General features: G+C 44.2%; 2 protein-coding genes across 2 annotated transcripts in view; both read right to left on the bottom strand.

The window, feature by feature from the left end:
* Positions 1-3665: 3665 nt before the first annotated feature.
* SNTN (sentan, cilia apical structure protein) lies at positions 3666-10476 on the bottom strand. The gene is made up of 4 exons (XM_036391341.1): positions 6902-10476; positions 6265-6299; positions 5382-5521; positions 3666-3948 (listed from the first exon to the last, which is right to left on the bottom strand). The coding sequence occupies exons 1-4, from the start codon at positions 7105-7107 to the stop codon at positions 3790-3792; spliced, it is 540 nt and encodes a 179-aa protein (XP_036247234.1). The 5' UTR covers positions 7108-10476; the 3' UTR covers positions 3666-3789.
* Positions 10477-12351: 1875 nt separating this feature from the next.
* SYNPR (synaptoporin) overlaps positions 12352-23903 on the bottom strand; it is a 99201-nt gene continuing 87649 nt past the window's right edge. Inside the window, exons 4-6 of the mRNA XM_036390929.2 lie at positions 23325-23523; positions 15158-15349; positions 12352-14132 (exon numbers count right to left, since the gene is read on the bottom strand). Of these exons, the coding sequence (XP_036246822.1) occupies positions 13866-14132; positions 15158-15349; positions 23325-23523 (658 nt within the window). The 3' untranslated portion in view covers positions 12352-13865. The remainder of the gene's footprint in view (positions 14133-15157; positions 15350-23324; positions 23524-23903) is intronic.

Raw genomic sequence — 23903 nt, 5'->3', positions numbered from 1 at the left:
GCAAGAGCTGTTGTTGGAAAGCAACTACCAATAAACACTTACTGATGTGTTGGTTATTAATATGATATTTTTATATAAATGCTTCTTCCCCTAGAAAAAAGATAAGTTTTTACCAGAAGAGAAAAGATGAGTTTTTTCTGTATAATTTAATCATTGTGTATGTTGCCTGGTACTAACACAGCATTTGATAAAGCCACATCTAGTAAGATCTGGTTTTAATTTGTGCTCTTTATTACAGTTTGTTGTAGCTGCCTAATTAAAATTTGTCAGGGAAGTAATCAGCCTTATTTCTGCAGTGAGATCAGTTTAATAAGAAAGCAATTTTGCAATTTGGTTTCATTAATTAATTAGGCAAAACACTATACAATCCACATAGTGGTGTATAAACCCAGGGATGCCATGACACCAGCTACAGTGTCCCAAGAAAAAAGGGAATTTCCCTGTGGATATTCCATGCCCAGTGTGGTTTTTGCCCCTGCCAGCTTCAGAGAAAAAAGCTGTCGTTTAATGCTTAACCTGAATGTGTCTGATAGTGCAGGTTTTCTTCAAACAAACCTCAAAAGAGCATTATGTGGGGATGGAGGCAGAGCAACTGGATCAAGAGAAATTCACCAGCAAATGGATCAGCATCAGTACACAGACTTCCTCCAACAGTCCCAGGTGCCAAAGCAAACAAATCTCATACTCCTGGGAAAACAAAGAAATAGTGGGAAGGCTGTCTGGGCAACCATTGGAGGAGGAGGAAGGGTCTCAGGGTTGGGTTGTAGATCTTTCTGCTTGTCCCTGCTGTAAGAATACTTGTCCAGCTTCATTTTCCAAACTCAAGCAGAGACCTGGCATCCATCAGTTTGGATGCCAAATCCCAACAGCACAAATCCCAACACAACCCCAAGCACTCAGAGGTCAGGTCCTCACTGGTTACTCTTCACACCACTTTCACTTCTGGGGTATCAGACACTGACATGATGCTCCCACTTGCAGAGGCAGAGGAACCTGCAGATCTCATCAACTCAGCTGCTGCTCAGCTCCTTGGCCCTTGCTGGGCTCTGCTCTGAGAAATCAATGCTGAACTCTCTTTGCTTCCAACAGGAGAAAGCAAGGAACAAAATGAAGCACAAGAGTAGCCTTTTGAGCAAGCTTACAGCCTGCTCCCTGAGGATGCAGCCAGACATGCTGTCTGCACCAGATCAGCTTCAAAGCCAGCAGCTGAGACTGCTCAGGGCACAAACACTCTGAGTTAATAAAAGAGCATCCTCCACAGTCACGGTGCAAATTTCTGCCTCCTCATAACTGGAGGAAGATGCTTGGGCTGCTCCAAGCATTTCCTCCTGCTTTTGAGCATCAGGTGGGACTTTCAAGGACTGATGCAGATCAAGCCCCATTCACCTTGTTCAGAAACTCTTGCAGAAACTGTCCCAGAGCCTCAGCCTCTGTGAGGAGCCCAGTGCAGGCTGGAATCCAGCTCTGCTACCTGTGCTCACTTGGTTTTCCTGTGTCTCTGATTCCTTCCTTACCATTTGAATATCTTTGCTATTGAGTTGTTCAGAAATTGCTTCTTACTTTGAATTTTCACTGTGCTTAGCACAAGGGGCTTTTGATCCAAGCCAGGGACTCAGGATGTTGCTCACAACACACCAAATTGGGATAAAAAGGGTTTGCACATGATGAGATGACAGAGTGAATAAGGCTGATAAAAGGCTCTTAAGTCATTAATTCAAGTTATGCAAGATCTAGAAACATTTCAGTAACAACAAAAAAATCTGTTAGAGCCTTAGCAATTTCAAAGAACTTTTTCTTAATTGGCATCACAATATTTTTTCCTTTCAGTCTTTTTTTTTTTTTTTTTTTTTTGTGACAGAGGGATATTAGCAAATTTATGCTTCCAGCATCACCAGTGGCTCCCAAACAATCTTTTCAGGGCTGTGCTGTGTTTTCTTTGCCTGAGTAATGGGAAACCTGCCCAGACACTCACATTCAGTCCAGCTTCCTACCCCAGAAAAGCAGCATCAGCTGATATTTGCAGCTTTCACAAATCTACCTGGCCAAAAAACAAAGGGACAGGGAAAGTGACTGAGCAGGCATCAGGGACACGGTATCAGTGTTAAACTGTGATAGCAAGGTGGGTGTGAGGCTGGAGGGGCACCCATGGGAGCAGTCACCCTCCCAGCACTGGGGCAGCAGTGCCTCAGCAGGGGGATGCTCCCTGGGCAGCCAGACAGACAGAACAGACAGACAGACAGAAACACTGCATGCTAGCTTTGTCACTTCTTGCCACAGGCTGGATGCTGCCTGTTCTTGCATCCACCATCACAGCAGGGGCTTTGCTAATCAGAGTCTTTATTTGTAGTAGGACCAGTTGTGAATGTTGAGCCTCCAGACCAAGCCTGTCCTGGCTGAGGTCCAAACCAGCACCTTACCTGCTGAGCTTCATTTCAGACCCACCACATCCATTTGCATCTCTTCTTTCAGCTCCATCCCACACTGCACAGAGACATTCCTTCTCCAAACAATTGGCTGCTGGTCTTCTATTGTAGTCTTTCCTTCACATCAAAATCCATCACAAAACATCATCTTAGCCCCTGAAAACACTAAGAGCCTTTTTATGTCAAAGAGTTAAATCTCATTACTCAGCAGGCATTAATTTCCCTCTCTTAACACTAGAGGGTTTGATCCCTTCCTGTTAAAAATTTATCCACCAAAGCTAAATCATTCTTGTCTTTACCTTTCTAGCCAAGGAAGAAGAAAAAATTTAAAAGGCTCCAACATTTTGCTGGCTCATTCATCTTGGTAGATTCTTACTAAATCCTTACAGGGGCTGTTCCGTTCCTGGGGCACGAGACTGCTTTTTGTGTCCTAAAGGGATGTCACACTGGGATAAATATTGGCTCTGAGCCAGGACTTTGTAGGTAGGAATCAAACCAAATATTAGGATGATGAGCATTTAATACTGAGGCTCTGGCCCTAACCAATATCACTCAGTTCCAAACCAAACAATTTATCTGCCACCCTTTTTTCCCACCATCCCTGGTCTGGATCACCTCTTATCTGGCTTCTGCTTTTCACATTTTCATGGAACAGCAGATTCAGCTGGCTGGCATGTTTGGGTCACTCCCCTGGCCATACAAGCACAGCACTGCCAGAGATGCCCTGCAAATGCTGGACTTGAAATTCCTTCCATTGTGATCTGTAAACCAAGGAAGCAGCTGGAGGAGGAAATAAAAGTAAACCAATGCTCCCTTCAGCAGGGTTAATGGTGGGGTGGAAACCACACAGACTAAAACCAACCTTTACCTAAGACAGGAACAGATTTGTGGTCATTGCCCATTGTGAAACCCATCACTGGTAACCCCAGCTCAGGGCTGGAGCCCCCTGGGGTGGCTGGGAGAGCCCAGGGGGCTGGGCAGCCCTGACTCCAGGGAATCTGCACATTTTGGCAGCTGTGTCTCCATCATGCCCCACACCACCACAGAGAGAGGATGGAGAGGTCTGGGAGAGCCTGGGCTGCCTTTCCCTGGCATCAAACTGGGCTGGGGGCTGTCCCCAGCTGTTCCCTGGTCTTGGACCCAGCAGGAGCCAGTAACTCACTCTGCCAAAGCACAAATGGAGAGGACACCAATCCCTGAGCACTGACTTCATGGGTGGTTCAAGAGAGGAGTAAGTTCAGCCAGGTTTGGACACAACTTTATTCCATTTAAAAGGGACCAGCACAGGGTATCCAGGCACTCTGTGTGTACCTCACTCATGCTTTCCTCACAGGGTGCCAGGCCATTTCTTCTTTAAAATCACAGATCATTTTGTGGTTTTCACATTTTTGATCTCCTGCAGCAGGTCAGACATTAGAGTGAGACTGACTAACAAGATCATGAAGTCTTCAAAATTAATTTTGTTCTCTGAGTCTTCATCCAAGGAAGAAATTATTTCCTGGTATTTTGGTTTGTTTTCTTGGCCCTATGGAGGATTTTAAATGAAAAGAAAAGCATGAAATTCCTTTTTTATTGCAACACTAAAAAAAAAAGAAAGACATCTACTTATGTAAATATTAATGTATTTTTTATTTTCCCATTCAGGTGTTATGTCAACATTCATATTAGTTTTTCAAAAGGTATCCAAAGAAATTCAAACAGAAATATTATTGCAGTCAGAAAGGAGAACAACCAGTCCTCAAAGTTTCCATCAGAATCCAGAATATATCTTTATGTCTAAAAGACACCTAATAATGACTGAAAATCTGACAATGATAATGTTACAGCTGGCAACTGTTAAATAAAAAAGGGAGTGCTGTGTCCTACTAAAACTGGGGGGAGGAAACAACCAACCAACCCTCTTAAATTTAATATTCAAATATATACAAATACATATTTTGAAGGTCTCAGAAACTGTTGATTTTACAGGCCTAACTTTAATACTGCTACTCCTGGTCCTCTTGGGCATTCCTGTTGGAATGGATTATTAAAATTCTGTAACGTATCTATTATTTATATTTCCTAATGAAAAAGCCTTGCTAGAGTTCCAGGGTAGATTTTTAGCTTAATAATTTCCAAACCATCTCAGGATCCCAAGCTTAATTGCTTCCAGTAATATTTTTCTATTCTTTTTCAATAAGGTGCCTAGTTTCTAATTTGGTGCCAATTTCCCCTCCCCAACCAGTAATGTGATCTTGTTATTTTTGGAAGTAAAGGTCTTACCTCTCTCATTTACTTATTTGAACTCTTTTTTATTAGTCCTATATAGCTTTTCCTACCACTTGATAATTTTAGGGTTTGTTTGTTTGTTTGGTTTGGTTTTTTTTTGGTTTTTTGTTGTTTTTTTTTTTTTAATTTACAGAGGGGAAATAAAGCCCTGTGGGAAGCTGACAGCCACAAGTGCTGCTATGCTGGTTTTTCACCCCACCTTTCTGCCCCTGTCTCCCAGGAACCCCACCAGTGACAGCAGTGGACACAGCTCTGCAGCACAGGGCTGGCTCTCTCTGCTCTGGCAAACCACCAAACACCTCATGAAATACCATGAGTTTCTTCTCTTCCTAAAACCAGCCTCTTGTCATCATCCAAGGGTTTTAATTTAGTTGGTTGGTTGGGTTTTGGTTGTTTTTTTTTTTTTTTTTGGTAATTGCCCTGTTTTCTTTAAACAAATCCAAGCAGGAATCAGCTGTGGTTTGTTGCTGTCCCCCTCCTTTGGCCCTGTGTTAGACACAGGCTCAACATAAAGCAACTCAGTCACAGAATGTTGGTACCAAATCCCCAAAGTCTCACTTGGGATGAGCCCATGGACTGACTGGTGCTTGCCAGGCTGCAGGAGAGAGCCTGAGCTGCCATTCCTGCATCCAAAGTGCCCAGGGCTGTCCAGGGCTGTCCCAGTGCCACCCACCCAGCAGACCCCCTCACCTGGATGAAATGCCAGAACTGGGATTGCAGTAAGCTCTTGGTTTCAGATTTGCTGAGCTTGCTCTCAGAGTCAGCATGGTTGTTATACACCAAAGCTGCTGTAGCAAAAGCCTTTTCAAGGTCTGAGCCTTTTCTTAGAGCTGGAGGGAGGAAAAGTTTATCCAAAAAAAAAAAAAAGGCTTTTAAAATATAATTGAAAGGAATCTGTTAAAACCATCCTGGGTGGGTGGAAATCTGTGTAGTTTCATTAAAGTTAATGAGACTGAAACTGTTTATACCCACAGAGGATCTGGCCCAGATTTTATTTGGAATGGGCCAGCAACATGCCTCATATCCCATGCAATCACACCCTGAAGGGAGCTTTCCTTCAGAGCTAGTGCTGTGACACAGAAAGGGGCTTGAGACCCACCTGGCCTATCCTGACCCTGGGACCTGCCACAGCATGGGGACAGGCCATGGTGCCCATCTCCTGGATGCATTTGGAGTGCCAGAGACCTGCACCAGGGAAAACATGGCCCCTTTGGAAGCCTGGCTGCACAGGAGCATCCCTGTCTGAGCACCAGTGCTGCACTCCAGCATCATGGCAAACCTGGGATCTGGGCTGCATTCATCCCCCCTTGTGCATGGCTCTGAAATACTGATGCTCACAAGCTCTGCTAGCAGGGGTTACACAGATGATTTGTGCTGTGATTTCTTATGAAAAGGCAAGCACAAGAGATGTGACAGCACAGGAGAACATGGCACAGGGACCCATGAGATCCTCTTGACTTGCACCAGCTGAGGATCTGCTCAGCCTCTGCAAGCCTGTGACATTGCCAGAACTTTCTGCACATGGGCTGTGAAGGACCTGAACCCCAAAGGGGCAATGAAGGGCTCCCCTTACCTTTAACTGATGCCAGCTGCTTGGCAATGGGCACACTGGTGGTGAGAAAGCAGAGAGGCACAATTATCACTTGGTAAATTGTGTTGGGCATTGAATTTCTCCATAATGAGCTTGCTCATTTCTGTTTTATTTAATCACCCAGGAACTCAGGGCTTCCCAAGAGACAGTGTCTTTCCTTCACAGTGGAAAGGAAAATGGTCTCTACAAGAAGCACAAGAACATCACACAGCTTCTAATCCCTCACCTAAGTGAGTAGCCTGGAGTTGTTACTAAAGCTGATTATTAATTTTAAGTGAGGGACATTGCAACACACTTCATGTAATTTCTCCATGAACATGAAAGAGGCCCCAGAGGTTTCTCAGTTTTATAGCCATTCCCAGGAAAGCAGAGAGGGGTCTGCCATCCCCTCCTCACCAATGCTCTCAGTTTAGAGCAGGCACATAGCTTTTATTTCCAGCAGGACTCACATTTGTGAGAATCACCCCCCTGCTTTCAATCAAAACCTAAAACCTGCTTACCTTGTGCTGAATTGCTAGAAACTAATTACAGAGCGTGTGATAGAGACAAACACACCCAGATAATGAGTTTCAACACAAATGGCAGATCACCCAGATGCCACAACAAAGAGATGACTTACCCCTTGGGCATGCCTGCAGCAGCTGCAGGGCCTTTTTTGGTGGAAGCAGGAGCTGGCTGAGTGACTGAGTACTGCTTCATACTGGGAACACTTGTTCTGCAGCCACACATCTCCAGGCCAGGCTGTTTGTGATCTCCAAGCAACGGGGTAATAGCAAGCAGGTGGATGGAAGCTCTGCCCTGTGGAAGCAGCCTGCTTGTAGCCATGCCTATCAATAATGTAAACACTACCTGGGAATCCTGGAGCCAGTGAAATACACTGGTCTACAGCAGGAAGGCACTGCTGGGCTGGCAAGTAGTGGGGCTTGTATTTTCCAGGGGAATTTGACAGAAACAAACCCAGCTCATAACGGAACCTGGATCCTCTCAGGCCTGTGGGGATGTAACTTTGCATCTTTTGACACTGCATCCATTCATCTATACAAATTACACTTTTAATGAGAAACATTCCTGGTGTGGGATAATGTAACTTGCCCCAAGCTCTAAACAGAGTTATTCCTGCAGCCAGAGTCGGAATCCAAGCATTTCCTATTTCTGATCCAGCATTTACCCTAGGTGAGCACACTCCTACTCTAATATTTATTCTATTTCCCCGTCACAGTGCAAAGAGCCCTGCTCTGCCTCCAAACCACTTCCAAGGCAGCCCCCAGCAGGGAGCCTGGGCTGTGCTTCCCACCCGAACAGGGAGTGCTGCTTCCCAAAGCAGCTCGGAGCCATATGGCAGAGCAGGCGCACATTAGAGGAACTGGAAGGGCTCCAGTGAACTTTGTTATTTATTGGCATGGATATTGCTATTAGAAAACACAGCTTGTCACACTGCCTAGCTCCATGCACGGGCTCCTCTCGGCGAATCCTTTGCCTAGAGGTGTCTAGACAGGATAACTTCAAGTGAAAAGACAAAGCAGCCACTTTAATTCCAGGGTGGTCTGTTAATAGGATGTGACTTCAACTACCTCATCCAGCTCATCTTTCCTGGTGAAACGATACAATACTGATGTTAAAACTATCCATGATGAGACTTTATGTAACGGGACACACAAAGGAGACTGCAACAGATGGCCTAGAGAATTAAAATGTTTTCCTCATTTAGTAGAAGCTAAATTACTGAAGGCTAATGAATAAGGATGTTCACCACCTTACCGTTCTTGGATTTTAATTATCTTAAAAAGCATGGGAAAAGAGAACCTTTAATTTTCCATCTAAAAGTGCCATTACTCAAACAATTCAGAGCCTTTTCCTGAGAGGTTTAAGCTGTCTTAGATCTCTAGTGCATTCTTTAGGACTGGCTCATGAATAAAACAGAGCCTGTAATTGCAATGACGAAGCCAAAACACATATAATCAATGCTCATTATTCCATCAATTAACACACTAAAATTAAACAAGAATTCAGGCTTAGTAATCTGCCATCAGCTAAAGAAAAAAAAAGGAGAGTCTTGATATCATGTTGAAGTGATAATTCCCTTTCACATCTGTTGAACCATACAAGGAGGCATGAAAAGCATTACATCCCGGTTAATATGTGGTATGGGGATGTTTGGTCTTAGCATCCAAGGTGAAAAATGAGAGTGAGAAACAGACTCAGTTTCCTGTTTATCAGTGGCAGGCAGTACTGCGAGTGGGCTGGCAAACCCAGCCCTCTGTGTTTTGGGATCTTTCCACTGTAGATCAGATTTCAGCTCACAGTTGTTTTAATCTCACCGACTTTGGAGAGCCTGAGCTCTAGAACAGGTGATTTGCTTTGCTGGGGTAATAGCAAGTTCAGACAAACCTGGGGTTCATTATCCCTCTAGGATACACTAATTAACGTGTGCAGGAGCGTTTGTGCCTGACAGATAAGGGGTAGCATGAGGATAACCCTTGCCTTTGCAGATGATCAGCTTTGAAGACTGAGATTTTGGCTGTGTGTGTTGCTCGAGTATTCTGGTCAGCAAGGTGTGTGTGGAGCCAGGCCATCTGCTCTGTAGCTATTTTGGTACACACTATTTATGTTTGAAATATCCAGGTGCCTTTGTTGGTCAATTTTTAGCATGTTTCACACGTTAACAATCCTGTCTGTGCAAAATACGCAACCTGCCACTTCAAACCGCAAAATCTTTACAGGCAGTTCACTTAAAATAATTGCAGTGGCAAAAAGCCACAGCCTCTGCCTCACTTTTGGTATTTTCCTGGAGTCTTCCCCCCTCCTTTTTTAAGGAAATGCTTTTTGCATTTCAGAAGGCTGATGTTGTGAAACGTGTGTGTGACAGAGCCCTGACTCCCTTAGAGATGACCTGGGTGGGGCAGGATCCCAGGGACACAGGCAGGAGGGAATGTCTGAACAGGAGACACACTCACACCTCCTGGCCTCTCAGCTTTCATTTCACCAGCAAACCTTCAGCAGCTGCAGGAGAAGAGCTGCAAACTTGCACCCAGGCAGGTAATAGCTTAAATTCTTCACCCAGAGAAGCTGTGGCTGTCCCATCCCTGGAAGCGTCCAAGGCCAGGTTGGATGGAACCAGATAAACTTTGATCCTGAAAACACTATTGCCAAATAATTTTCCCTCTGAGAATATTTTATTATAGGATATTTAGATTTCAGAAAGGCAGCTATATTCTTAAAAACCTAGAATCTCATTAATGGGGGACAAAACAATAAAAATGTAACAAGAGGAAGTAAATGCAACAAACAGGATGCCTTCTCACTGAACTATTTAAATTTCGTATCAAAATGCTAAGGTCTTCATAATAAGGATAGATAGCATTGACAAATGATGGGATAATCAGCACCAGATATATTAATAGCAAAATACAAATTATTGCTGATGTTAGAGAATTCCAAAAGGAAAAGCTCTTGGGTTTAGCAGAAGTAGGGAATAAAAAGAAATCCTAAAAAAGAATATTGAAGTTAGGGGAGAGCACAAGCTCAGTAGACCACCTATACACATACATAAGGAATTTTGACTCAAATCCATCTTAAAACTAGTGGACAAAGGACTAAATGCTTGTGACATGATATGGCATAATGAGAAGAACTTTTTTCAAAAAAGGATTAAATAATACAGTGGCAGTTTTTAATCAGGAGCTCTTAATCTGTCTGTCATATTAACTGTGAAACTCTGGAGATATTGTCAGGAGCAGACTACAGGGAGGTGCAATGCATGTTGATGCCACTGCCTCTTATATCAGCACATCACAGTCTCAGCCAAGATTGATTCAGGGCTACAGCCTGGATTGCTCTTTCAATTTGAGAGCATATAAAGATTTGAAATAATTAAGCTAATCAGGCCATGCAATTGCAACATGAATAAATGCAATAAGAGCACAAACTTTCTCCAAGTCTTAGCCATCACTGAGGCTCTGTTATGTGCAGATCAATGGCCACAATGAAGGAGATTTGGTCATCAGGAAAAATATCACACAAAAAAACCCCAACTCCATCTCCAGCCAGGGCAGAGCCCTGTGGGCTGTGTTTGCATCTGAACCCATCCTTGTCTTCTTGATGTGCTGGGCAGGAGGTGGAGCAGGCTCAGAGCCAGCGGTACCCAGAGCAGGGGATGCACTTTGCAGAGCTGGAGCATTGATGCTCCAGGAGCAATGGGGGAAACCCAAACCAGCAGGTGAACGTGCCCCTTCCTTGGCCTCTGAGGCGCCTGGAAAGTCCTGTGCTCCCCCCTCCCCACCACACTCACCAGATGTACCTGCCTCTCCCCCACAGCTTCACACTTGATAATGCAAATATGCTCCTAACTTGGGTAGCTGAGAAATGGGCTACAAAGAGAAACACATGGGAAAACAGGAGGGACAGCACAAAGATCAAGGAACATGTTTTTTCTCTCCCAGGCTGACCTAGTTATTCAACTAACTGGCAGAGATACTCTAATGATGAAGCAGGGAAGCAAGGAGGCTGCCAACAGCAGTTTCACAAAGGATGCTTGAGTTTACGTCACTATTTCTCTTAAATCCAGGTAACATCAAATGCAGTCTTTTTCATAAGTTGCTCAACCCTTGACCATGCAGTCATCATCCCCAGCTGAAATAAGCTTTCAATTTCTCAGCAACTGCAAAAGGATGTGATAAGACCCAAATCTAGAGGAAGACAGAGGAAATATTCAAATACATTTTCTTACATAACAAAGACAAGTGCATGCATCATTTTTGTTTTCACTTTTGCTGCTGCCACACTTTATTAACCTGAGAAGCTATAGATAGAGATTTTTCTTCCTTCCTAATTCAGAGTGAAGATTACAGTCCCCAAAGGGTAACAGCTGGCTCAACTGTTCTGTACAGCAGCAAGGAACTGAGGTACCTGTAAAGATCTGGCCAGCAGGGTAAAGCAAGGGCAAGTCTTCCATTAAAATATGTGCCTCTTACACTACTTTTTGTTAACTCTTCCACCAGTTCTGCCCTTCATGAGAAAACCTTAGACCTGGAGGTACACAAATAGTACCCAAAATATGACATAAACTTAATTCTGTTCTAAGCTGTGTATCAAAAACTGCCCTTTCTCCAGGGGTGTGAACTCCAGAAAGTTGCAGTCCTGTGCTAGCATGCTTACACAATAATTTCATCTGGTTTGAAATGCAGGAATAAACCAAAGCAAAACCCATTTCCCTCCCTCAGCTTTGGATAGAAAAGTTTAGAATGGGACCCTGCTGATTTGAGTGGAAAAGTTCATGAAGAGAAAGGTAGCTGATACAAAAACTATTTCTAGTGGAGAAGCTTAGATATGGGAGCTCAGGTTGGGATATTCTTCATCAACTAATAGAAAGGGAATTTAAAAGAACAACAATGACAAAAAAAGAAGAGTAGAAACAGGAATATGTGGGAGAGGGTATGAAGAGCACATATCCCATCACACCCCTTGCCACACATGCAGATTTCACTTTCTCCTGATGTCCAACGTTTTTCCAAACTTAAAAGAAGAAAACCAATGAACCAACCAAAAAAGTCACCCCCCCCAAACAACCAACCCCAAAAACAAACAAAAAAACAAACAAAAAATCACATAAATAAAAAAAACGTGAAAAAAAATAACCAAGAGCCAAAATAATATTTTTTGTTAACCCAGAAAATTGTATTTTTCCCTTATTTGGAATAGGAGAACATTTAGATATTCCAGTTTGTTTTCTCTACAACTCACACATAGCTTTCCAGCAATCCTCAGAACTGGGATGGGTGGCACACTGCTGGGCTAGTCCTACTGACAGTGGAAAGAGAGGTAAAGAGGCAGGCAGGTATTAAACTGCACACTTTTAATTTTTTTTAAAAAGTTGTGATACTGACCTTTAATGACAGGTGTCTGCAGAAGTGTCATACTCCACTGTACATTAACACAATTCCCATAGAAGTGTTGGAAAACAGTAAGAATATGACCAATAAGGTCAGGCATAGGAATAGTTATTTTTCTTTAATAGTTATCTTCGTTATTTGGCAGTGACATTTCAATATTAACATACTCTGAAAACATGCATTGTATGCAATAACTTTATTAGGGTCAAATAGATATCACAATATAGATTCATCCACTGAGTAGCCATAAATTGGTTACAACAATCATAGAAGAGACTAAGCTGTTTTAAGCTAAGATGCTTTCAACATTACAGCTCATACAATAAGATTATATACTGATACACTTTGATCTAGAAATGCAGATGATCAGTTTTGATTAGTACATTGTGCTTCAGGCTTTCATTTGTGTCAATGCATCCCATATGCTGTAGTGAGGGAGGGTTGAATTTCCCAGGGAGGAATCCAAACAGGCTACAAGGCTGGCTCGGGCTCTTTCAGGATGAGTTCCTCTGAGCCTGGGTTATTTGGTCAATCCAGTTACATTCTCCATTAGCACCAAGCTAGCGCTCAGAGCAGCAATCTAACAGAGGGATATCTAACAATCTTGAAACAGCACGGACAGAAAGGTTTTCTTCTCATCAAAGGGCATAAAGGAATATTTATGCTTTGTAAGGTCACAACAATACGTGCGGTTTTCATGTTGCCATGTCAAGCAACAGGGCGTTTCCACATGATTTTGTGTACTGATATCTGCACCTCTGTTATCTTAGTTAAATAAATACCTTTGTAAACATATAACACAGTTACTTGGTCCTTATTCTCCACAGCTCACGTTAAAAGATTCACAAAACATCCATAGAAATAGTGATTTATAGAAGGAATACTTAGCTGAGTTAAATGGAATAAACATTGGTCAGGTACCATAGATACTACTGAATGCCATTTCAAGGATAAACAGTTTAGTTACAAAGCATTCAGAACTTGGGTAAGCCATATATTCAACTCTGCAAAATATATAAAAGATGCATACTTCTTTTAAACAGACATTTAACAAAATGTAGTGGCAGAAGTCAAGAAGTTCCATTTACACAGTCCAGACATTTGGTAGTATGAAACTGCTTATCCATGCACTAAATTACAGATGGATGACTCATTTAACTGAAATAATAGTAAAATCTTCTGAAACAAAAAGGTATAACCAAAACAAACTCTCTGAAGAGTCACAGACAGGCAGTTCTGAAAATTTAGGTGCAATGTTACATGCATGGATATACAGAATAATCTGTAGAAATCATAGTAAAACACTTCCGTTTTTCACCAAAATGCAGAAGGAAATTCAATTATATTATGCATATTAAATACTACAGACTTGAGGCTACAAAAAGCTTCTACCATCTTAACACATACAAAACTACCATAAAGTTATCTCTACAGTACCTACTACAACAGCAACTCCAGGTCACCGGCGAGGAGCACATCCCCTGTGTCTGGCTAGTCAGGGAAAGAAAGGCCAACTCCAGCCCCCTGGCCACCTCCCGTCTGCCAAAGGAGGTGGGCTTAGACCTTCAATGGACATTAAACACCGTGTTGTAGTATGAATTTATGTAGAACCCTTAAAAATCTGGTGCCACTGAAACTTGAGACCTGTTAAACTCTCTACTTGCGAGGGATGCAAGAGCTTGCGCTGCGTGAACCCTAAATTTGATTAGAGAAGGAGGTTGGCCCGCTCTGCCCATAGCTCTGGGACTGGCCATATTCACCCACCTGGCCATAGGAGCCTGGCTGGTTGTAGCCACCAGCTGGCCCATAGCTGTCTTGGTTGTAGCCACCTTGGTTGTAGCCCCCGGGCTGCTTCTCCATGGTGTCCGCAGCGTGCCGCTGGCCCGAGGAATGCCAGCCCGTCTCCTTAAACACAAACCAAATGTTGCCTGCCCAGAGGATAAAGTTCAAGTAGCCAAAGACCTGGGTGGGAAGAAGAGGAGCTCGTCACCAGCAGCCACAATCTCACAGCTCAACGTAATGTTATGGTCACCACCATAACATTAGGTCCCGGGGGAAGGCAAAGCTGCTCCCAACCCCTCCTTCCCAAGGACAAGAGGAAATGGCCTCAAGCTGTGCAAGAGGAGGCTCAGATTGGTTATTAGAAAAAATCTCTTCACTGAAACTATTGTCAAGCACTGGAACAGGCTGCCCAGGGAAGTGGTGGGGTCACCATCTGTGGGGTAAATGTCGATGTGACACTTGGGGGTATGGTTTAGTGCTGGACTTGGCAGTGCTGGCTTAGTGGCTGGGCTCCATAATCTTAGAGATCTTTTCCAACCTAAATGATTCTCTGATTCTCCCAAAACCGACTGGAAAATCTTCTCAGCTTTGGAGCAAATTCCCAAATTAATCTCCCTTAGCTGTAGCTCACAAGGTGTCTGCTTTGCTTTTTGTTTTCAAAATAAAGGTCAAGTTTTTAGAGCAAAAAATTTTTTTTGCTTGAAAACATAATCTAGTTTAAAGAAATTGTGCAAAGATAAAATTGAAAGAAACTAATTAAAAAGAGAGCTCTTAATTGGTCAGGTGGCCTAGAGGGATTTTTTGTGTTTGTTTTTTTTTTTTTAATGTGCTGAAGTCCAATTTTATGTTGGTTTTTTGGAGGATTTTTAGAAGAATCTGTATGGCACAAACATTTTCTTCTAAAGGAGCACGCAGACCCCTTTGCAAAAGAGTTGCAGTGAGCAAGTTAAAAGCAGAGGGGCAACCAATGCACTTGGACAGCCACTTTGGCTTTTCCCCATCCCAGCCCTGCACACTCACCCTGCTGCTGCTCCATGGCAGAGCTGCTGTGAGTCACAGCCTGCCTTTCCCTGCAGCAAGACTGCACTTCCAATTAAATCATGTCAGCTAACTGGTTTACACCAGTCAATTTAGGTCAATACACGGCTAAAAGATGAAAATACACTGCAAGGTAAGGGTGAACAGCAGCAATAAAAGTCACTTACAACCGAAGTGTTGAGGCTTGACATAACAGGGCTGCGAACAGGCAAGCATTTGTTGGACTGCTGTTTGCAGGCAGACATCAGCAGCAGCACTTCATCAGGGTCAGTTGCAACCTTTACATCTGACAGTCCTTTAGCCCAAGCAGATGAGCTCACTAGCCACAAGAATGAGAAGACCACTGTCACAATGAAATCCTAAAAGACAAATTAGTTAGAAGCATTATACTGGTGTGTCCATTGGAAAGGAAAAATTATTAAAAATCACCAGAAAACTGAAAGCTCGTGTCAGAGGAGAGAAATACCAAGAGGTTGTTACTAGTGGAAGGTTGTGTTACTGTCATCACCCACAGAGCTAATTTTCAGAAGTGCTTGACATGCCTAATGGGGCAGAGCCCCTGGGCTGACATTTGCACCTCTGGCCTTGAGGCAAGATTCCCACAAACACGGGGCTGGTACCCAGGATGCTGAGCTGCCTTGAAAATGTGGCTGTTCAGAGCACCAGGCTGATGAATTACAAAATACACATGCCTGTAAAGAAGCTGGGCCCTCCTGAGGGCTGGGTCTTGCCCTGGGTACTCCTACAGACAGTCAGGGTGGGTTTCCAATAGGAAGTGTTTCTGTTTTAGGGAAAACCTGAAATTGGCTAATCCTCAGGTACCAGATGAGGAGTTTTCTCACCAGCCACAGGTAAGGCCAAATGTCCCTGCTGCATAAGCCATGCAGCCACTAATTACCATGAGTGAGCAAGTAAACAGCAAGACTTGCCAAGCAGAGACTCCTCCCTAGCCTGGTAAAGCACTGGTTCCTAATTCCCATCCACGTGAAAAGAGGGGAGAAGGTGGGGTGGTCCCTCCAGGTTCCAGCAGCTCTGCTCTGATCCACTCTGCTCACTTTCCCCTTGAAAGACTCTCGGGAGCATGCACAGGCATAAACTTCTCCTTGTCTTAGCCAGAACAAGTGGCCAAGTGACACTGTTGTTGTGTGGGTTTGGGGGGAAAGGAGGGAGGAGGTGTGATTTTTCAAGCTTTCTTGTGTCTTGCTAAAACAGAAGAGCCTTTCTGCTGTCATATTTCATCCCATCTGTCAGCCCACAACAGATGGCAGAGGTGCCAAAGTCTAACATACCACTAACTGCATCACTGCGTCTTGATATCCCACCTCCCATGGGGCTGCTTCCCCTTCCCCCTTGGAAAATAAAGGTGTGCATGGAAGGGAGGGAAAACACTCATTAAGAACCCAGCGTTTCAGGTTGCTTCTCAAAGCAATAAGCAATCCCTAGGAAACACCATTCTCATGTACAAGCACAGCTGACATTTGGGGAAGGAGCTCTCTGAGGCACCCCAGGGGTGGAGGGCGCGAGTCCCGCCACGACGGACGAGGCACCAGTCAATAAAGGCAGCCTTGAACAAAGGATGTCTCCACTGACACAGATGGGATTAAATTAACTGTGCTTGGATGCTTTCCCAAAGGATATATCCTTCTCTTTTAACAATTTGTTTTCTGCAGGCCTGTGTCTGCCACCGAGCTCTGAGTTCCTCTGACCTCCTTCCTGCTGCCCAAATGGGCTCTCCTGAGAGCGCAAAGCCCAGGAGCTGACAACTCCCTTAACACCCAAAGAGTGGGCAGAGGCATATAGCCCAGAGTAATTCTTCTTCTCTGGGAGATTTCCAGCAAAAGAAATTACTGTATCTCATATGTCTTAGCAGTGAATGAGAAAGAGATTCCCAGAGGCAATGGTTCAATTGCAAACATTCCCTGAAAATTCCAGCTGGTCGAAACACGAGATGTCTGCTGAGCTGTGGATGATGATGGGAGATGCTCTTTATTTGCTGTGAGGTTTGACATGCTATCAACCCAGATGCCAAGCCCCCACGCAGTTTTGGACTGACACAAGAGATGGGGACACAGCAGAGTTTTGGGGAATGTATTTTCCAAATGCCAAGCAACCCTCTCCCAGTGCCACCACATTTGAAGCAAACTAAACCCAGCTCTGTAATCAGTGCACTGGCAGTGTCAATTAAAGAAATGCATAACAGCAGGTAGAAATTCAGTGCAAACAGAGACAAACTGACTAAAACTAACGCAACACAGGAGATCAAACTTGCTAAAAAGAGGGAAATTTTTAAAGCTAGTGAAGTTCTTGAAGCAGGTGACAGCAGCAGGGGTACAGACCTGCTGTTGAGCTTACAGGCCCATGTTGGAGAGGCTCATTGCACAAATTACTGCATCTTCATGATACAGTCTGACTGGTGGTATAGCCCATGTCCTGGGCTGTAAGTCCTTCCAGATCATCCCATGGCACTGTGCAGCTGAGGGGATGGCCCTAAAGGCATTAGGTATTTCATGTTATTTCTCAAGTCTTGTCTTTCCCATCACACTCCATGTTCCAGCCTTCTCCTGACTTCCTCTGCTCCCCTGTGCCAGGGTGTTCACAAAGTCTAAAACCCTGTCCCCTGTGCTATAAACTCCCCTATTTCAGAGCAGGTCAGAGCCTTGGGGAAAGGGCTCTTGCTCCTGGGGTATCAGGATCAGCTCTTGGCATAGAGGAGCTCCCAAAACCTGTAAAGTCTGGCTGGGTGCAAAACACACTGAACCAGAAGTGAAAGATGGCACAGTGGGACTCAAAGAGGAAACCATGCAGCCTGGCCAACAGCTGGCCAACAGCTGGCCAAGGAGATAGGACTGAAAGGCTAATGGAACACTGGGATTTTTTCAGTAGGTGCTCTCATCAGGGCTACATGGCCAGACTCAGGCTTTTTCTGCCTCCTCTGTACAATGCAAGGAGCAAATGTATGATTCTATGACTAGAGTGAACTTGCTATTTGTGTTGAATCTTTGAGAACCTTCAGCCTTGGCTGGAACCTGAACCTCTCTTGTTTTCAAGTGGGTTTGCATTCCTGGCTGAACATTTTCACAGCTCTGGCTGGAACAGAGTTACAAGATAATGACATGCTGAAAATAAAAGTGAATTTCAAGCTAAGCTGTTCTGTGGCTTAATGTCTATCTGGGGAATTTCTCCTTGGTAATTAAGGCCAGAGTGCCTGCATACTAAAACATACTAAAACAAATCTTGCATTTCAATGTTTAATATCCCTATAGCATGAGTGAGTCTTTTTTTCCTTTGGAACAAAATAATTTTTTGTAGTTGCTCTCTTAAAATGATGTCCAGATCTCTTGAGTGTGTATTGTTGTACGATTACACTACACTCCTAATTACCAAGTTTCTCACTCAGATCTCAGCTGAGATACTTTGCTCTGCCTACAGATGCCTTTGGGAAAGAAGGAAAACATGAACATGTAAAGAAAGGCAAAAACTGAAATTTAAAATACTCTGAATATACAAGTAGGGACTTTTTAAGATCCTGAAGTATGTGCAAAAAGAAAAAAAAAAAGATTCTTGCTGCCTTTTTCAAGTTGAAACTTGTTATTACTGAGTTTGCCAAAAATGTCTACTTGGAACAATTTTATATATTACACATTTTAGAATAGAACTGTGAATGCCTTTTCTTTTTATAACAATTGAAATATTTCTCCTTGCTATCAAGCTACTTACTGGTTTTTGTAAATGTCCCTCTTTGAAAGGGGCGGTCACTTATAGTCACTTAAGCCTCCTGAGCACAGTTTTGGATTGCCCAGTGCCTGGCACAACCTCACCCAGCCAAGAGCCTCTGCAGAAGCTGCTCGTTCACTCAGAAAGGGGACGTGTTTCATCTGCTCCAAGCTGGTCAGTGGCTTTGTCAGCCCCTGAAGGCTGTGACACACATGTCCCTGCGTGCACTCTGTGCCCTGCTCTCCCCTCCCAGCCAAGTCTGCCAGGATGGGCTTGGGCTGTCATGGCTGGGAACAGGCAAAGCCTCAGCTCTGGCCTGACCAGAGCGCTCCTGGCAACCCTCCTGCCTCACAGAGCTGCAGCTGCTGCCTTGTAACTGACTTCCATGCAGGGCTCATGCTACAAAACCTTTCCATTTGTGAAAACCCTGTCACACATTTACAGCCTCCAAGGGAGCAGCTCCTCAAACGCTGAGGTCCACGAACCCTCCTAGTCAGAGCCTGTCTAGCACTGCCAACAGGCTCCATGGCCAGCCACGCAGCAACACAGGGAGATTTCCTTACCCAGCAGAGGCAAACCACTCAGAGGATTTGCTTTCACAGTCACAACCACCCTGAAATTGCAGAAGTACCCCAGCAAGAGGCAGAGCCCTGGTCCCAGCCGGGCAGGCGGCCAGCAGCAGATTGCCGCAGGCAGCAAACGCCTTCCCACGGTGGCATTTTAGCTCTTTTTTGGTTTGAACCAGGTCCCACCCCAGATTTTCTGCCGAATGAAGCTTTGAGAGAATTACATGCTTCTTGCAATAGTGTAAGGCCTTGCAAGCTTGCTTCACAGGGAAGTGCAGTGCCTTTTGGGAGGCACCAGCATGTACAGCAAGGTCACCCTGGCTCGTGCTTTAAAAGGAGATGACAAGAGCAGGCTGAAACAGCTCTTTGAAACGCAAAGAAATGGGTTCTTCCTAATTTCATTTTTCAACTGTAAAGGATTCAGTCTTTTTTTTAATAGATGGCTCTTTATTCTTCTCCTGTCTGTTTTTCAGACAACTGGACATTGGTGAGGAAGTACAACATTTAATCAAAGAGGTGTCCAAAGAGCAGACCTGGGTGTACTTAACTCACTCAATCTGCAACATATGTAAGGAACCAAATGCCTTTCTGCATAATGTGATTATTCATGGGACTCCAGATGCAAAGGAAAGATCTCATCTTCTTAAGATATAAGCATCTTTATGCACCATAAGAATGAGATTAGCAAGTAATCACTATAAAAATGAAATATCTCTTTTCAGGGCTATGTCAGTCACCTTCTTGGCTGAATATTTGTATACTTTTATATTAATTGACTGGAATATTAATTAAGTGATTTACATTTATACATGAATGCATGTGGTTCCTCATGGCCAAGCTATAACTTCCAGAGACAAACCTGAAGGCTCTTAGGGTTGTCAGCATGTGGATTTTAAATGGAACACATATGGGGTAAAGAAACCATAGGAAAAGTAAGAAGGCTGAGTGATGGGGACTGATACACATTAACTGTGACTATTCTTTCTTTTCTGAGAGACATATGGAAGCATCCCATGCCTGATCCCCTACAATTTCAGCACAGCTGGGTTGGTTACTCTCTGCTTGCAAGAAGCTCCAAATGCACAGACCTGAAGCAGAGCATCAACACAGGGCCTGGGCTGGCAGCCCCAGGGCTCAGCTCATCTCTGCTCTCACCACAAACCAGCAGTGCCTCCCCAAGTATGTGGTGTTAAACAAGTGGGAACCAGCTTAGGCTGGTTTGGTCTGAGAGATGGGGCATGTACTGAAATCTGGTGGCATTTTGTACATGGCATTCTTTATAATCAAAGTCACCACCTCCAATTAATTAATTTTAAAAAGTTTGTGTCTCTTGAGCACTGATCAGTCACTGGAGAAGCAGCCTTGCCCTTGTTGTACCCACCAAGGTGAGACCCCAGCTCCTCACTGCACACGTGCACCATGTGGGAGTTCACAGTGGAATGAAAATCACAGCTGTGGTTTGCAGAGCTCAGAAACACATGGCATGTTTCTATGAGGTACTGAATCCCTGGTAACCTGCTCCTTGTTCCTTCAGAAACTGGGAATCCAAGGTCCTCCCCTAGGTTCATCCATCTGTATGAACCCCTCAGAGGATCCCTCAGGGAGCCAGCAAGGGAAGCAGAGGCTGTAGAGTGCAAGGACTCATCATTCCCTGTGGGAATGGATGAGTAACACAACCAGGGCCCTGTGTGACCAAAAGGAAGACTTTTATCCTCAAAACCTGACAGGCACCATTAGCAACAGAAATGGTTTACTGCATAGTGAATAAACACACCCCTGCCATCCAAACAGGCAGGGAGCAGTTATCTGCTTCTCCCACTGGAAATATTTCCTTGCTATCATGCCTCACTCCACACGGAATGCTAAAATATTTTTCCACAGTTAAAGTGATGCTTTGCTGAGATCTCAGCACATGCAGTTCATTTTCCTGTATCTGTATAAACAAAATAAACTTGAAACATTTGTGACTGAAATTTTCCCTGCAAGTTTCTTGTGACTTAATGGTCATTAAATTCCTCATAATCGTATCTTCTGCACCCAGTCAGGCTTCTGCAATTTGGTAACACATTGATGGTGACTGCCTGTGCAGGGGCCTTTTGAAAAATATTATAAAATTTCAAGTGAAAGGGGTTTTTTCCTCTCCCGACTTCTCCTGTCATACTCATTTTTCAAATCCTGAAAATTTGTCAGGAGAAAAAGGCAGTTCTGAGAGGGTGCTGCTTAAAGGCAGATGTCATCCCAGACTGAGAAAATACGAAGCCAAGAGGAAGTACAAGGCTTAAAACAGGAATGGTTTAAACCATGAAATTGTGATCAGGCACTGCAGCAGAAGAAAGGATGGATGAAACTGTCATCTTCAAACTCTTCACAAAGAGAGAAAAACTGGTAGTCTGGACAAGGTGCCTGATGCACTGATCCTGCCAGGTGATGAAACAACGAGGGCTGCCCTGCCTCCTGCACCAACACGTGCTGCACCAGAGATTTCTGCAGCACTTTTCTTTGGAAGGAACAATCTCGAGGATGAGACACACTCACACATCTGATCTGATACCCGTCAGCTCAGAGCAGCATCTGCCTGGAGCTGGAGGACACATTGCCTGCCTCCTTCACAGAGCATGTGACATCCCTTAGGTGAGCACTGCAGCCCTGAGAGGCTGCTTTTCACTCCAAGTTTTCTTTTTCCTTGACCACTGAATTCCTCCTGGCTACAGCTGCCAGCCTTTTCTCTGGCTGGGGCTCTGCATTTTCCCTACAACTCCACTGCACAGAGGGACTCACACCTGTCCTCAGCCAGGCTGTGGTGCTGCAATCATTGCACTGGATCATCCAGGGACACCAGCAAGGATGTGCTCCAGGCAAAAAAGGTTCCTTTTTTTTTCTAAAAATACCAAATACAAGAGAGCTTGCAGTGCACAGGAGTTGCAGGAGCATTTGGCTGGGGAGGATGGGACTTTCCTCCTGTCAGGCATAACCTGACCATAACCCTCAGCCACTCCCAGAACCACTCATCAGCAGGAGCTGCTTTTGCTGTAGGACAAACTCAAAAGCATCTTTATATTCTGAAAAAATAAGGTCATATAGCCTTGGTTTAAATACTGTGAAATTGCAAACAGAGGCTTTGGTGACAGACACTGGTTGAATTTAACCTGTAGATTCGATTACAATCCATTACACAGAACAAATTAAATCAATGTGATGTTAATGCTGTAGCAAATTGTGCCATGCATCCTGTGACAGACACTGCAGCAGCTGTTTCAGGAAAGTCCTGGACAAAGGCAAGTGGCCACATCACGATGTGACATAGCAATACCATTGTTTCTCTTTCCTTTTTCTGTTACTACAGAGGATAATGTGGTTGGTCAAAAGTAAGAATTATTTTTCGCAAGAAAATTAAGATGGAAGAATTCTGTAACAAATCCTTTGATGAAACAGTTTGAAATGAGATCTCACTTGATAACAAGAAGAAGCAAGGCACTTTATTTACTCTTCCTGCAGGGACCCCTTTATTTTGCCCATTCTTTGGCTCCTCTGTGAGGATTTCCTTACATTTCCACACCATTTTCTAGGACAGGAAAGGTCCCAAAGTGTTGGTTTGCCACAGCCTGGTTTTTGGTAGCAGGAGAGGACCACAGGGGTGGGTTCTGTAAGAAGCTGCTGGAAGCTTCCATCATGTCAAACAGAGCCAATCTCTGATGATCTCCTCTTTCCTTTTTTCCCCATCAATGAAGCTCTGCCATCATAGGGCTGAGATCCCAATCCTGCTACAACTCAACTACCTGTTCATTATTTGTGTGATCATCATCACTGTGGGCACTGGGAGAGAAGCACAGAATTTCACGAGTACATACAGGACTAAACTCCTCCTGCATACAGCCTCCATTACCTTTGATGTTAAAACATTACATCACCATTAAGACAGAAAAGCAGGTGAATATAGAGATGCTTTGGGCAGCAGGACACCTGGATCTCCCAGACCATGCCAAAACCTCAACAACCGAGAAAGGAAGAGGTGAAAACCATGCCTGAAAACACTGGAAATGCTGAAAACACTTACAATTAAAGGTCCTCTGTTGTTCTCACGGTACTTGTTCTGGAAGAAGATGTAAACCACAGTGGCAGCCAGCGAGTAGAGGAAGGCGAAGACCGCGATGGTGACGAAGAACTCTGCCGAGGAGGAGAAGTCTCCGATCAAGGCGAGCGTTTCCCGGCGCTTGCCTTCACAAGTGGGAGCCTCAAAATTCACTTGATGCAACCTGGAAAACATCCCATAGAGCAGCAGGTGAAGCACAGAAAATGGAAGCTGCTATCTGAATAAAGATGAATACATTTGCTCAGTCTCACTCCCGATGCACATTGATCCCTGTGAATAACTGGCAGCTGTGGGCAGAGCCCTGTGAGTGCCAAGGTGAGACTGAGCACATGAACACATCTTTTGATCAATCCCAGAGAAAAGTTTATGTTCCAGTGGTTTGGTACAACACTCCCCGTCCTCTCTGGGGTTTTGCCATGGCAACAACTGAAAAAGGATAACATGAAAAACAATTTGATTCTCAGATTCTTACAATCCAGGCAGTAGAAAACAGGTCTTATCCTCAAGACTAAGCCCATGGGATAGCTGTGTTTGGACGTTCAC

Source organism: Molothrus ater, chromosome 11 (assembly GCF_012460135.2).
Source record: "Molothrus ater isolate BHLD 08-10-18 breed brown headed cowbird chromosome 11, BPBGC_Mater_1.1, whole genome shotgun sequence".
Taxonomy (NCBI): domain Eukaryota; kingdom Metazoa; phylum Chordata; class Aves; order Passeriformes; family Icteridae; genus Molothrus; species Molothrus ater.
This window is presented reverse-complemented; position numbering and strand designations above follow the sequence as displayed.